Source organism: Zosterops lateralis, assembly GCF_965231275.1.
Source record: "Zosterops lateralis genome assembly, chromosome: 27".
NCBI lineage: Eukaryota > Metazoa > Chordata > Aves > Passeriformes > Zosteropidae > Zosterops > Zosterops lateralis.
In genome coordinates, this window is record NC_139787.1 from 2,654,176 (window position 1) to 2,667,912 (window position 13,737).

The 13,737-nt window shown below is 60.4% G+C and overlaps 1 protein-coding gene across 1 annotated transcript; it reads right to left on the reverse strand.

Moving 5' to 3' along the window:
* Positions 1 to 683: 683 nt before the first annotated feature.
* LOC310919489 (low affinity immunoglobulin gamma Fc region receptor III-like) lies at positions 684 to 10,934 on the reverse strand (the record flags this gene model as incomplete). Its single annotated transcript, XM_083878856.1, has 6 exons — positions 684 to 784; positions 868 to 947; positions 1,035 to 1,056; positions 1,418 to 1,501; positions 2,720 to 2,992; positions 10,631 to 10,934. The coding sequence occupies 6 exons, from the start codon at positions 10,932 to 10,934 to the stop codon at positions 684 to 686; spliced, it is 864 nt and encodes a 287-aa protein (XP_083734982.1).
* Between the last annotated feature and the right edge of the window lie 2,803 nt (positions 10,935 to 13,737).

Consider the following 13,737-nt stretch of genomic DNA (forward strand, 5'->3'; position numbering starts at 1 on the left):
GCAGCAGCTCCGGGGCTCAGACGCCGCTCGGGGAGCGCCGGGTGCGGGGCTTTGGGCACCGGGGGGCACCGGGCAGGGCTGGGCCGGGGATGGGCTGAGCTGGGCTCGGCCCGAGGGGCTCGGCAGCTGCGGCATCGGTGCCCGTGGCCACGGGGCGGCACCGCCGCAGGTCCCCGAGCCCTTGGCCGGTGTCACCCAGAGGGGACAAACAGGGAGCGGCAGCTCCTTCCCCTGTGCGGGGCAGCTGCGAGGGAACCGGTCCGGAAATGCCCCAATTGATCATTTTGTCCCTGTCCCCAAGGGACTGAGAGAGCCCCAAAACTCCTGCAAATCCCACACGGATCTGCTCAACAACCTGACCGGGACCCTCCTCCGTCCGAGCTGACCTGGCACAGCTGAACAAACAAAAACCATTTCTCCCGGTTTAATCAAAAAGCTGCGTTTTGGGTGCCATGGGAGGGACAAGGGTCCTGTGCCCCCTGGCACTGGGGGAGGGAATGGGGAGCCCCTGGGGGTACTGGGAGCACTGGGAGCTCTGGAACGGGGAGCTCTGGGCAGCCCCACATGGGACCCCCCACTCGTGGCCACCCCCGGGCACGGTGGGCACCCACAGGAGCTGGGGGGGGACACACACGGGGGGTGGCCTTGGGCAGGGACCTCCAGTGCCCCCAGTGTCCCCAGTGTCACAGCACGTTCCCGTAGATGTCACTGGGGTCCCGCTGTCGCCTGTGGGGTCCCGGCAGCTCCGCGTAGGTCACCTGGGGGGATGTGGCTCGGGGGGGCCCTGCGAGAGACACCGGTTGTGGGGACCTGGGTGGGGGGTGACACCCATGGGTGACATGTCTCTGTGTCCCACCCTGTACTCACCCCCTGCCCGCTCAGTGCTCACGACGTGGGTGTACAGCACCTCCCCCTCCTCTGGGGGGGCCGGGGGATCCGGGGGGGCCCTGCGGGGGTAAGGGGGTGTCTGTGGGGCTGAGGGGGGTTTGCAGTGAGGGGAAAATGGGGGGTCAGACCTGGAGCCCCTCACTCACCTTTCCTGCTGCTTCCTGAGGGCTGCAAAGGGAAGGGGGGAGGGGTGACTGTGGGGTCCTCAGGGCCCCTGAACACCCTCAGGACCCCTGACTGCCCCCAGGACCCTCGAGCATCTATGAAGCCCCCAAAAAGCCTTGAACCACTCCTTGAATCCCCGGAGCCCCCAGAGCCCCCAAACTCCCCCCAAACCCCTGCCAGAACCCCCAATATCCCTGTATGACCCTCCAGGACCTCCCCAAATCCCCCAGGACCCCCAGCTGAGGTCTCTGGGGGCTCAGCTTCACCCGAGTCAGGAGCTGTTTGTGACACCCTATGGCCTCCCTACTCTGGGGGCACTTCATCCCAATCACTGTGACCCCCATCCCCCCTCATTGTCACCCACCCAGGCGGTGCCACCGGTGCCAGCCCACGATGACAGCCACGAGCAGGACCAGGAACAGGAGGGACCCACCGACCCCTGCGGCCACTGCTGGGGACAGAGGGGGACACATCAGGGTCACCCTGAACCCCAAGGGTCCCGCACCCCCCGTGTGACCCCGTGTGACCCCACCTGTGACCCAGGGTGAGCCAGGGGTCACCTCCAGGGCCAGCTCAGGGCTGAGTGCCCGGAACACGCGGTGCCCGTCCTGTCCCAGCTGGTTGGTGGCCACGCACTGGTAGGTGCCTGAATGTCCCACATTGATGTCCCCAAGCTCCAGGACAGGACCCGGGGCCACATCCTGCCCATTGTGCTGCCAGGTGAAGGTGACAGGGGCTGAGCCCACCTGCACTGAGCAGCGCAGGGTCACGTTGCCACCGGCGCGCACCAGGTGTGACAGGGGACCAGGGGTGATGGTGGCATTGGCCACGGACACTGTGGGGACACAGAGAGGGCTGGCACCTGCAAAGGTGGGATGGGTGTACTGTGGGTGGGGTCACCTCCAGCCCGAACGTGCTGCTCACCCAGGACAGTGACATTCAGGGGGACACTCTCGGCCTTGCTGTCCCCGTTGCTGACCCGGCAGTGATAGTGGCCGCTGTCATTGTCCCCAACGTGTCGCAGCTCCAGGTGGGGGCCGGTGCCCAGAGGTGTCCCCAAGCCCCCCCGGTGCCAGGTGAAGAACAGGGGACGTGTCCCTGTGGCCACCTCACAGCTCAGCACCAGGCGGTCCCCTGGTGCCACCTGTCCCCTGGGGGGCTCTGCCCACACGGACACCCACGGAAGCAGGACCCCTGCAAGAGAGGGGACACCAGGGGCCAGTGAGGGACATGGGCGGGGGTTGCATAGCGAGGCAGGGAGACCCCAGTGAGGAAGAGGGTTCGCAGAGCTGGGGGGAGGCCTGAAAAGGAATTCCAGGGAAGTTTTGGGGCCCCGGGAGGGGATGGTGGGACCTGGGGACCGTGGGGGGAGATCAGGGAGGGGTGGGATTGACCCAGGGACGGGTGAAGCGACCCAGTGAGGGATGGGGAGATAAGGAGGGGGACCCAAGCAGTGATGGGGGGACAGAGAAGAAGTTTACAGGAAAGATGGGGGTAGGGCTGGGGGATCCGGTGAGAGACCCAGAAATGGATGAGGGATGAGACCCACGGCAGGGATGGGGGGTCTGGGCAGTAATGGGGGTCCTCAGACACGTCTGGGAGTCACCAGATGGGGCTGAGTGTCCCCAACCAGGGGACCCAGGGAGGCTGTGGGGGTGAGGCTCACTGTGCACTGTCACTGTCACCGGCGCCGAATGGTGCTGCACCCATGACCTTGATCCCTCAGAGTACACATGGCCCCGGCAGTGGTAGTCACCGCTGTGGTGCAGCTGCAGAGGGGACAGGGACAGCTCGGTCCCATTGGAGGACCTGCTCACCTCCTCGTCCCCACGGTAGAATTGCACCTGGGTGACCGACATGTTCTCCCAGCCCCGGCAGCGCAGTGTCACCGTGTCCCCCTCCAGCACTGGCCGCGCCGGCACCTGCAGCACCAGCCAGTCTGTGGGACACGGGGGTCCTGTCACACCGCGGGGGTCCCGTTTTCGCGGGGAGCCCCCACTGAATCACACCCAGAGCACCAGGGCTCCCCAATTCCACAAACAGGGTCCCCCTGCACTGGGATGCTCTGGGATGTCCCCGTGTGCAGGGGACGGGCTCTGGTCACCCCAGGAGGTGACCCATGGAGTGGAGCCCACTCAGAGCCCTTGGGGTGCCACAGGTGCCACCCTGGGGACACCCAAACTCCCCTCACCATGTGAGACTGTCACGGGGGGGCTGAGTCCACTGCCAGGTCTCTCACACATGTAGGTGCCACTCTCGGTGACAGTGAAGTTGTCCGATCTGTTTGGCCCCCAGAGCTGCCCATCCTTGTACCAGGTGGTGTCACCGGCAGTCCCCAAGCCCTGGCAGGTCAGTGTCACCCGGTCCCACAGCACCGCCGGCCTCCAGGGGGGCTCCACCAGGAGCTGGGTGGTCTGGGCACCTGTGGGTGACAGGGGACACCAGCCTGCCAGGGCCAGCACGGGGCTGGGGACAGAGGGGTGGGGACATGGCATCCCCCGAGGACTCACCAGCGAGGCCAAGGGTCTGGGCTGGAAGGGAGAAGGGACAGGGTTGGGTGGGGGTGGCACCATGGGGAGAGAGGTATGGGGGCACGGGGTGTGGGGGCTGTCCCTGAACTGTCACCAGGGGGACACTGGTGTGGCACAGATGTCTCAGGGATTGAGGAACTGCAGCCACCCCATGGTCAGGTAGGACATGGGGACATTGTGGACACCCCAGGCATGGGGACCCTGTGCTGGCACAGGTCACCCCCACCAGCCCCACGGCCTCTGTCCCCATGGCCCATCTGCATGGTGCTTGTCCCCTTGTCCCTGTCCTCACAGCTGCACCAGTCCCATAATTTCTTTCCCCAAATTCCGATCCCTCCAGACCTGTGATCCTTCTCCTGTCCCCACAGCCACCCCACAACCCTGATCCCCTCATTGCACTGGCCCTGCTGACATTGGGGACCTCTGGGGACCTCACAGCCTCCCCTGTGCCCCCTCCCCACCGGTCTCTGCCTCACCAGGGCCCATTCCCAGGGTGTCAGGTCCATGTCTGGGGCACTCACCCCACAGGAGCAGCACCACCTTCCCGGCCATCCCCGTGTCTCTGACCATCCAGACTGGCTGTCACTCACTGTCAGGGGTGGCTGTCCCCTGGGTGGTGGCTCTTCCGAAGAACGGGGAAGGAAGTGAGGTCAGGCCATGTCCCCAACGTGGCTGTGGCCTTTGTTGGGGGCAGGGTGGCCACAAGCTCAGGACGGGCTGTGGGCTGGGTGGGGACAAGGCTGGGTGGCACAAAGTGGGACATGGTGATATCAGGAGTGGGGGCTCAGGGGGTTTGGGGGACCCCAGGATGGGGTACCTGGGGAATGGGGGTGATGAGAAGGAGGAGTCACTGGGAATGGGGGTCCCTGGGGCTGGGGGGACTCAGGGCAGGGAGTCCCATGGGAACGTGGGCTCCAGGGATTTGGGGTCATTGAATGGGTGTGCCAGGGATGGGGTGTGGGGCAATGGAGGGTCCCATGGGAATGGGGTTTTCAGGGGACAATGAAGGTCCTGTGGGAATGGGAATTTCAGGGAATGGAATGAATGGGAGAGGGTTCCTTGGGAATGGGGCTCCTGGGCCATGGAGATCCTGGGGAATGGCAGTCCTGGGATGGGAGTCCAAGGAAGAGGGGGAACACAAGGAATGGGGGCCCCATGGTTCAGGTCCCTGGGAATGGGGGTCCCAGGGATGTGCAGTGGCTGGGTGGGCACAGGGGTCACAGCTCCTTTCCTGGGTGGCTCAGATTTTGGGGTGACCCAGGGCCCAGCACTGTCCTCTGAGGTGGTCGTGGCCTGAGGGTCACCCCAGGTGGATTCCAAAGGGCTCCAGGTCTGTGTTCGCCCACCCCCCAGGGGCTTTTTCCTCTCTCTAATTTCCATTTCCTTCCTTTTTCCCCTCAATTTCAAAATCCTCCAGTCCATGCCTTGATGATCCTGGTGAGCACCTGAGCAGGGAAGGAGTTGTGGGAACCCCAGGGTGGGGGAAGCAGGGGTGAGGGGTCTGCAGGGAGGGGTGGGAGGCTGTGGGGGATGGGGGTATCCACCTGTGCCCCCCCAAAACTTTCACTTTCTCTCTCCTGCAGCAGAAGGAAGAGGCCATTTGTGCTGAGTGTCCCACGGGGGGAGGTGTCTGTGCTGGGGGAATCCTGTCCCGGTAGGGGGACACATGCTGGCCAAGGGGGTCCTGTCCTGGGGGATGGCAGCTGCGGGAGGGTTCCAGACTTCTCCATTCTTGCTGGTCCCCTGCAGGATCTGAGCCAGCAAGAGCAGCTTGGGAACGGAGCCCCAGGCAGGAAGGAGCTCCCCAACTCCTCCTCCTTGAAGCCAGTGCCCATCCAAGTGTGGGGCCCAGCCATGGCCCAGCCCCAGTGCACAGGGATGGGCATTGGCCAGCCCTGCTCTAGCCAGCCCCAGCTGGCAGCCACGACCTGAGGGTCCCCCCTGTCCCCTTGGCTTTGATTCTGGCAGCTTCAGAGCTGCTGCAAAGGTGAGAATTCTGGGGGGCAGGAAAAAGCCTGGCTGTGGTTTGCTCAGGCCTGTGCAAGAAGCACAAAAGCCAATGGGAGCCCAAGCAGTGGCTCTGTGAGGGCCTTTGATGGTTTTCAGAGCAGGGCTGGGTGGAAACAGTCCCTGCAGGGGCAGCTGTGAGGGAACCAGTCTGGAAATGCAGCAATTGATCATTTCGTCCCTCTGAGCAAGGGGCTGAGAGAGCCCCAGAAGTTCTGCAAATCCCACACCCATCTGCTCAACAACCTGACTGGGAATCTCTACCTTCCTGTCTCAGACTTGCAGCCCTTTGGAACCTCCTGGAAAGAATATTTGTGTTCTGGCTGGGGCTGACAGGCAAGGGGGAAATGTGTGGAAATATTTCCAGTGGCTCTGCCCATGGCCATGGTGTGGCTGTGGCGACTGACCATGGCTGGATTCCAGGTGTCCCCAAACTGCTCCATCCCTGCCCTCCTCACCTGCACAGGGCACGGGGAATAGACAGGGCTCTGCCCCGCCCCTGCCCCGCCCATTCCAGGGCACCCCCGAATTGGGTCAGTGAAATGCTCTGCCAAACCAGCTACTGAGTTGCCAGGTGACCTGAACTCCCACCTGGGGAGAGGGCTCTTGGTGTCCCAAGGGCTTCAAAGGCAGAGCATGAGGTGGCCCTGTGTCTGACCCTGTCTTCTCTTGGAGTGTCTGTCCCATCCACGCTGGAACCCAGGAGCTGGAAACTGTCTTGGTTTAAAAGAGAAATGTCTGCCAATGGGTGGCCTCACACCCCTCGTGTGGTGAAAGTGTGTCCCCTGCACTCAGGGACATTCCAGGGCACCCCAGTGTGATGTGACCCTCGTGGAACACCTGTGCCATGGGGTTGCTCTGGGTGCCCTTCCAAGGGAGGTTCCCACTGTCCTTGGCAGACACTTGTCTTTCAAACCAAGATGTATTGGCGGCTGAAAATGGAAGAATCCCGTTCCTAAAGACTGACAGAGCTGAACAAAGAACAACATTTGTGTCAGTTGAACCAAAAAGCTGCATTTTTGTGCCAGGAGCAGGAAACCAGGTCCTGTACTGTAGCCCTGATTCCTGCCTGAGATGTTTTTAGTTTTCTGAAATTCCTTTCCCAGGGAATTTTCTGTAAACAAGAGACATGTTTTTGAAATGGCAAATTGTTGACATTTCTTTCCCTAGGAGGGACTTCTTCTTGAAATCCCTCTGGTCTGAGCAATGTGATTGAAGAGGTTTGTCTTTGTTTCGCCAATCAAATTGGTCTGTGTAGAATGGTATAAAAAGGGAGACACATCCCAAGAATAAAGGAGTCATTTTCATTCTTCTGAAGTCGGATTCTTTGTGTTGTTGTGGTGTACAACAGCATCACTGTGCTCCCTTGGAACTGGGATGGGCAGTGGAGAGCCACGTAGTGTACTGGGAGCACTGGGAAGGGGATTGCAGGGCCACGGGGGGATGGGAGTTGAGAGGAATCCATCTGATTTTCATTAATGTCTCAACATACGCTATGCCTGAGCAAATAAAAGCAGTTAACTGTGACACAACAGGAGCCATTGTGCTTTGGGTTTCTTGGGGGGATCAGGGGCATGCTCAGAGGATCAGCTTGGTCCTTTTCCCCACCTCGACTTTTCCTCCCAGTGGTCCTTCTCTGTCTGCACCTGTTCTCCCCTGCTTTGCTGCTTCTGTGAGGCAGCTCATTCCTGTGACGACCTGGTGCTCCACTGCTTCCCCAACCTGGTGCTCCACCACTTCCCCAGCGGAGCAGAGGCTGCCTGCACACACCTGCTGCGTTTGCCATTTTGCCCCTGTTCCCACAGCAACGAGCCTGCTGCACCCCAGTCCCTGCCCATGGCAGCCATCCCATGGCCACCAGTGCCACAGCACCAGCCCACAGCCAGCCCACAGCCATCGCTCACTGATGCCAGAGACACACAGGTGCCGCCAGTTGGAAATCACACCCAGCCACTCACAAAAGCCACGAGGGCCCACCACACACACACTCCATCTGCTGAGTGATGCCAACAGAGCGCCCGGGGTTCCTGTGGTAATGCTGTGTCTGTCTTCTGTTTCTTTCTCTGTCTCTCTTTTTCCATCTCTACTCTCACTTCTATCCCTCTCCCATAAGAACAGTTACCCTCCTTTATCAATAAACAGTTCTCAGATATAATCTTGCAATGTTTGTGCTTCATTTTCATCCACGAAATCGATCAGAAAGAATCCTCCCCAACTGCCCCTTTTACAGCAGGACAGGCCAGGGGAATGGGGAATGTGGGAAACCCCTGGGTGTGCTCTGAGCACTGTGGGGAGAAAATGGGGAAGCCACTGAGGATACTTGGAGCACTCGGATGGGGATTGGGGAGCCCCTGCAGGTACTGGGAAGGGGATGGGGGAGCCCCTGGGGGTACTGGAATAGGAAATGGGGAGCACAGGGTGCCCTGTGTAGCCTCCCCTGACTCATGACCACCTCCCTTGGAAGGATGGGCAACCACAGGAGCCATGGAGGGAGCACCCCCAGTGTCTCCCAGTGCCTCCTGTTCCCCAGAGTGTCACAACTTTTGTTGCAGATTGTCATAGATGTCACTGGGTTCCCATGGCTGCCCGTGTGGCCCCTGCAGCTGCATGTAGGTCGCCTGAGGATCCTCCGTGGGGGGTGTCAGGGGCTCTGGGGGGGGGCTGTGGGGATAAAGAGGTGTATGAAAGGGGATGGGAGGTGCTGGGGATTTGAGTAAAAGGTTTATCATGGCTGGAGCCTGCACTCACCTTTCCTGGTGCTTCCTGGCATCTGCAAAGGAAAACTGGAGGGGTGACTTAGGAGTCCCAGGGGCCTCCATCCACCCGCAGGAATTCTGAACCACCCCCAGGCCCTCAATTCCTTGCAGGCTCCCCCAGTATCCTGGTGCCCCTCAGAAACCCCACACCACCCCAGTTCCCCCAATATCCTGACCCCCTAGAACCCCAAATCTGGCAGGGAGGGGTACCCTCTGAATTCCCCAAAAATCTCTGATAGACTCCCCAACTATTCTGTACAACCCTGCAAAACCACCCCAGACACCTCAGGGCCCTGAGCTGAGGTCACTAGGGGCTCAGGCCCTCCCAAGTCAGGGGCTGTGGGTGCCCCCCCATGGCCCCTGTATTCTGGGGGTCTTCCCACCACTCTCCAGGACCCACATCCCCCATTGTCACCCACCCATGCGGTGCCACCAGTGAAAGGCCACGATGATACCCATGAGCAGGACCAGGAACAACAGGGACCCAAGGACCCCTGCAACGACTGCAGGAAATGGAGACACACTGGGGTCACCAGGGTCACCCCAGAGGTTCTCCAGTCCCAGTGACCTTGTGAGTCCCTTTCCTGTGCCAGCCAGTTCCCTTTGCTGACCCCACCTGTGCCTCCATGTCCCCACGATGTCACCTCCAGGGCCAGCTCAGGGCTGAGTGCCCGGAACACGCGGTGCCCGTCCTGTCCCAGCTGGTTGGTGGCCACGCACTGGTAGGTGCCTGAATGTCCCACATCGATGTCCCCAAGCTCCAGGACAGGACCCCAGGCAACCTCCTGCCCATTGTGCAGCCAGGTGAAGGTGACAGGGGCTGAGCCCACCTGCACTGAGCAGTGCAGGGTCACGGAGTCACCTGTGTGCACCTGGTGTGACAGGGGACCGGGGGTGATGGTGGCATTGGCCACGGGCACTGCGGGGACACAGACAAGGCTGGCACCTGGCGAGGTGATACCAGGGGTGGCGTGGGTGGGGTCAACCCAAGCCCGAGGGTCCTGCTCACCCAGGACAGTGACATTCAGGGGGACACTCTTGGCCACGCTGTCCCCATTGCTGACCCAGCAGTGATAGATGCCGCTGTCATTGTTCCCAACGTGTCGCAGCTCCAGGTGGGAGCCGGTGCCCAGAGGTGCCCCTGAGCCCTCCCGGTGCCAGGTGAAGGACAGGGGACGTGTCCCCATGGCCACTGTGCAGTTCAGCACCAGCTGGTCCCCTGGTGCCACCTGTCCCCTGGGGGGCTGTGCCCACACGGACACCCACGGGATTGGAATTTCTGTGGGAGGGGACAACAGCAGGGGACAGTGAGGGACACAGGGGGGGTCAGAGAGAGACAAGAGGACCCCAGTGAGGAAGAGGGGTTGCAGAGCTGGGGGGAGGCCTGGAAATGAACCCCAAGGAAGGATGGGGAATTCAGGGACGGGACAGCTGGAGAGGGATGGGGGGCACCCCAGGGAGGGTGTGGGGACCCAGGGAGGGCATGGTGGGACCTGGGGACTGTGGGGGGAGATCAGAGAGGGGTGGGGTTGACTCAGGTATGGGCAAAGTGACCCAGTGAGGGATGGAGGGATAAGGAGGGGGACTCAAGCAGTGATGGGGGGAGATAGAAAAAGTTTACAGGAAAGATGGGGGTACCCACGTAGGAATCCGGTGAGAGACCCAGAAATTGGTGAGAGACCCATGGCAGGGATGGTGGGTCTGGGCAGTAATGGCTGTCCCCAGATGGGGCTGAGTGTCCTGAAGCAGGGGACACAGGGAGGCTGTGGGGGTGAGGCTCACCGTGCACTGTCACTGTCACTGACGCCGATTTCTGCCACTCCCATGATTCCCCGGTTTTCACCAAGAACCAGCAGTGGTAGTGGCCGCTGTGGTTCAGCTGCAGAGGTGACAGGGACAGCTCGGTCCCAGGGAGGGACCCCCTCACCACCTTGTCCCCATGGTGGAATCGCACCACAGTGACTGACATGCCCTGTCACCATCGGCAGCGCAGTGTCACTGTGTCCCCCTCCAGCATCGGCCACGCCGGCACCTGCAGCACCAGCCGGTCTGTGGGACACGGGAGTCCTGTCACACCCGAGGAGCCCCCATTGAGTCACACCCAGAGCACCAGGGGTCTCCAATTCCACAAACAGGTTCCCCCTGCACTGGGATGCTCTGGGATGTCCCTGTGTGCAGGGGATGGGCTCTGGTCACCCCAGGGCGTGACCCATGGAGTGGAGCCCACCCAGAGCCCTCGGGGTCCCAGAGGTGTCATGCTGGGGACACCCAAACTCCTCTCACCATCTGAGACTGTCACGGTGGAGCTGAGTCCACTCTCAGGTCTGTAACACTGGTAGGTGCCACTCTCGGTGACAGCGAAGTTGTCGGGTCCCTCCTGCCCCCAGTGCTGCCCATCCTTGTACCAGGTGGTGGCACCAGCGGTCCCCAAGCCCTGGCAGGTCAGTGTCACCCGGTCCCACAGCACCGCCGGCCTCCAGGGGGGCTCCACCAGGAGCTGGGTGGTCTGGGCACCTGTGGGTGACAGGGGACACCAGCCTGCCAGGGCCAATGCGGGGCTGGGGACAGCGGGGTGGGGACATGGCATCCCCTGAGGACTCACCAGCGAGGCCGAGGGTCTGGGCTGGAAGGGAGAAGGGACAGGGCTGGGTGGGGGTGGCACCATGGGGAGAGAGGGATGGGGGCATGGGGTGTGGGGGCTGTCCCTGAACTGTCACCAGGGGGACACAGGTGTGGCACAGATGTCTCAGAGATTGAGGAACTGCAGCCACCCCATGGTCAGGCAGGACAAGGGGACATTGTGGACACCCCAGGCACGGGGACCCTGTGCTGGCACAGGTCACCCCCACCAGCCCCACGGCCTCTGTCCCCATGGCCCATCTGCATGGTGCTTGTCCCCTTGTCCCTGTCCCTGCATTCCTGTCACCCTGTCCCTGTCCTCACAGCTGCACCAGCCCCATAATTCCTCTCCCCACTTTCTGGTCCCTCCAGTCCTGCCCCCCTTCTCCTGTCCCCACAGCCACCCCACAACCCTGATCCCCTCATTGCACTGGCTCTGCTGACATTGGGGACCTCAGGGGACCCTGCACCCCCCTGTGCCCCCTCCCCACCAGTCTCTCCCTCACCAGGGCCCATTCCCATGTCTGGGGCACTCACCCCACAGGAGCAGCACCACCTTCCCGGCCATCCCCATGTCTCTGACCATCCAGGCTGGCTGTCACTCGCTGTCAGGGGTGGCTGTCCACTGCGTGGTGGCTCTTCTGAAGAAGAGGGAAGGAAGTGAGGTCAGGCTGTGTCCGCATCGTGGCTGTGGCCTTTGGTGGGGGCAGGGTGGCCACAAGCTCGGGATGGGCTGTGGGCTGGGTGGGGACAAGGCTGGGTGGCACAAAGTGGGACATGGTGGTATCAGGAGTGGGGGCTCAGGGGGTTTAGGGACCCTGGGATGGGGTACCTGGGGAATGGGGGTGATGAGAAGGAGGAGTCACTGGGAATGGGGGTCCCTGGGGCTGGGGGGACTCAGGGCTGGAGTCCCATGGGAACGTGGGCTCCAGGGATTTGGGATCATGGGATGGGTGTGCCAGGGATGGGGTGCGGGAGGAATGGAGGATCCCATGGGAATGGGGTTTTCATTTCGAGAATCAAGGTCCTGTGGGAATGGGAATTTCAGGGAATGGAATGAATGGGAGAGGGTTCCTTGGGAATGGGGCTCCTGGGCCATGGAGATCCTTGGGAATGGCAGTCCTGGGATGGGAGTAAAAGGGAGAGTGGGACATAAGGAATGGGGGTCCCATGGTTCAGGTCCCTGGGGAATGGGGGTCCCAGGGATGTGCAGTGGCTGGATGGGCCCGTGGGTCACAGCTCCTTCCCAGGGTGCCTCAAATGTTGGGGTGACCCAGGGCCCAGCACAGCCCACATGTTGTAGATGAGCAATGCGATGTTTGGCTCTCACAATCAAGGGATGAATATTATGTGTCTGTTAAGAGAAGTTTTATTGATGTATAGTTATGTTATTGTGGTAAGTCCTCCCATAGTCCTCTTTCCCCTGCCCTTGTATTGTTGTCATGGGATTGGTAGTTGGGGCATTGGGGGAGGGACTGGCTTGTCACCAGGAGGCGTGGCATGGCAACACCTGACCTCCAATCAAATTGCCAGAAAGAAGTCTCCACCTGTTGCCCCTGATTTTCTTGCTTTCAAGTGTTTGAATCTTAGCAGCCTGATTCTCACAGTGCTTTAATATAAACTATATGTATTTTAGAAATTATCTATGTGTTTTGCATAGTTCTTCTCTTAGAGGAGAACTTGACTGATGGTCACAATTACCAATGCAGTCAGGAGGTTGTAACCTTCTTGGGCCAATCCTGGCCCTCTGTAAAAAGTGTATATAAGTAATGCAGTCAGAAAAATAAAGAATCTTTCCATGCTTTATCCTGCTGCTGCCTGCTTGTTCTCTGTGAGGGTCCACACGCACGTCGCAATGTGTGACCCCTCTAAGTGAGGGGTGACATCCACCAATTAATGGCAAAGAGGAGTTGACTGACAGGCTTTGGGAGGGGCCAAAGTTGGCTGATGTAACACCAGGAGTACAAAAGGCAGGGCAGCTACCTTGTAGACAAGCACGTGGTGGTTCAGGTTCATGCTCCCAGTGCTGCTTTTCCTCTTTATTCAGTATTTTGTTGTATTTTGTTAAGTTTTAGTTAACCTTTGAAATTTTAAAAGTGAGTGTTGTTTCTCACAAATGGGGAGTCAGTCTGGGATGTACACCTTGTCACCGTGGCCCTAGGGGTTTTTGAAAGAGAAGAGTGCGCCGCCGTGAGTTCAGTGACTCAGTCAATTCCTCCTGGGACCATTGGTGATCGCAGGTTGAAAACCTTGAGGTCATTGGAATATTGAACAATGAAAAATTAAAGGGGTAAGAGAAAAAGCCCCCTGGGGAGAAAACTGCAGATGATCTGGAAGACTGTGAGTATTTGAACATGAGTGTGTGGCTGGGAGTGTGCTTAGAGTGTGTGTGAGACTTGAAAGAATTGCTGGATTGAGAGAGACTAAAGAGCACCTGGGGATGTCAGGTTGAAGGTCACCAGTTTTAAGGGGACTCAAGAGCTCCTGAGGGTGTCAGGTTCAGAGTTACCGGATTTAGGGGGTGTCAGATCAGTGGTGGCCGTGCTTCTATCGGGAGGTTCTGAGCACACGGCGCCGGCAGTGGAGGCAGCCAAGCGGCGCAGACCGCGCTTGTCCGGGGCGAGGGGCCTCTGGCGGCAGGGGCGGCCAGGCGGTGCAGAGGAGCCGTGGGGGCCCACGTGGGAAGTGGCGAGCGGGGACCCGGCACAGGAACTCCCGGCACTCACCGACCCAGCGGAACTGACCCAGTGGGATGGGATTCACCAGATCAC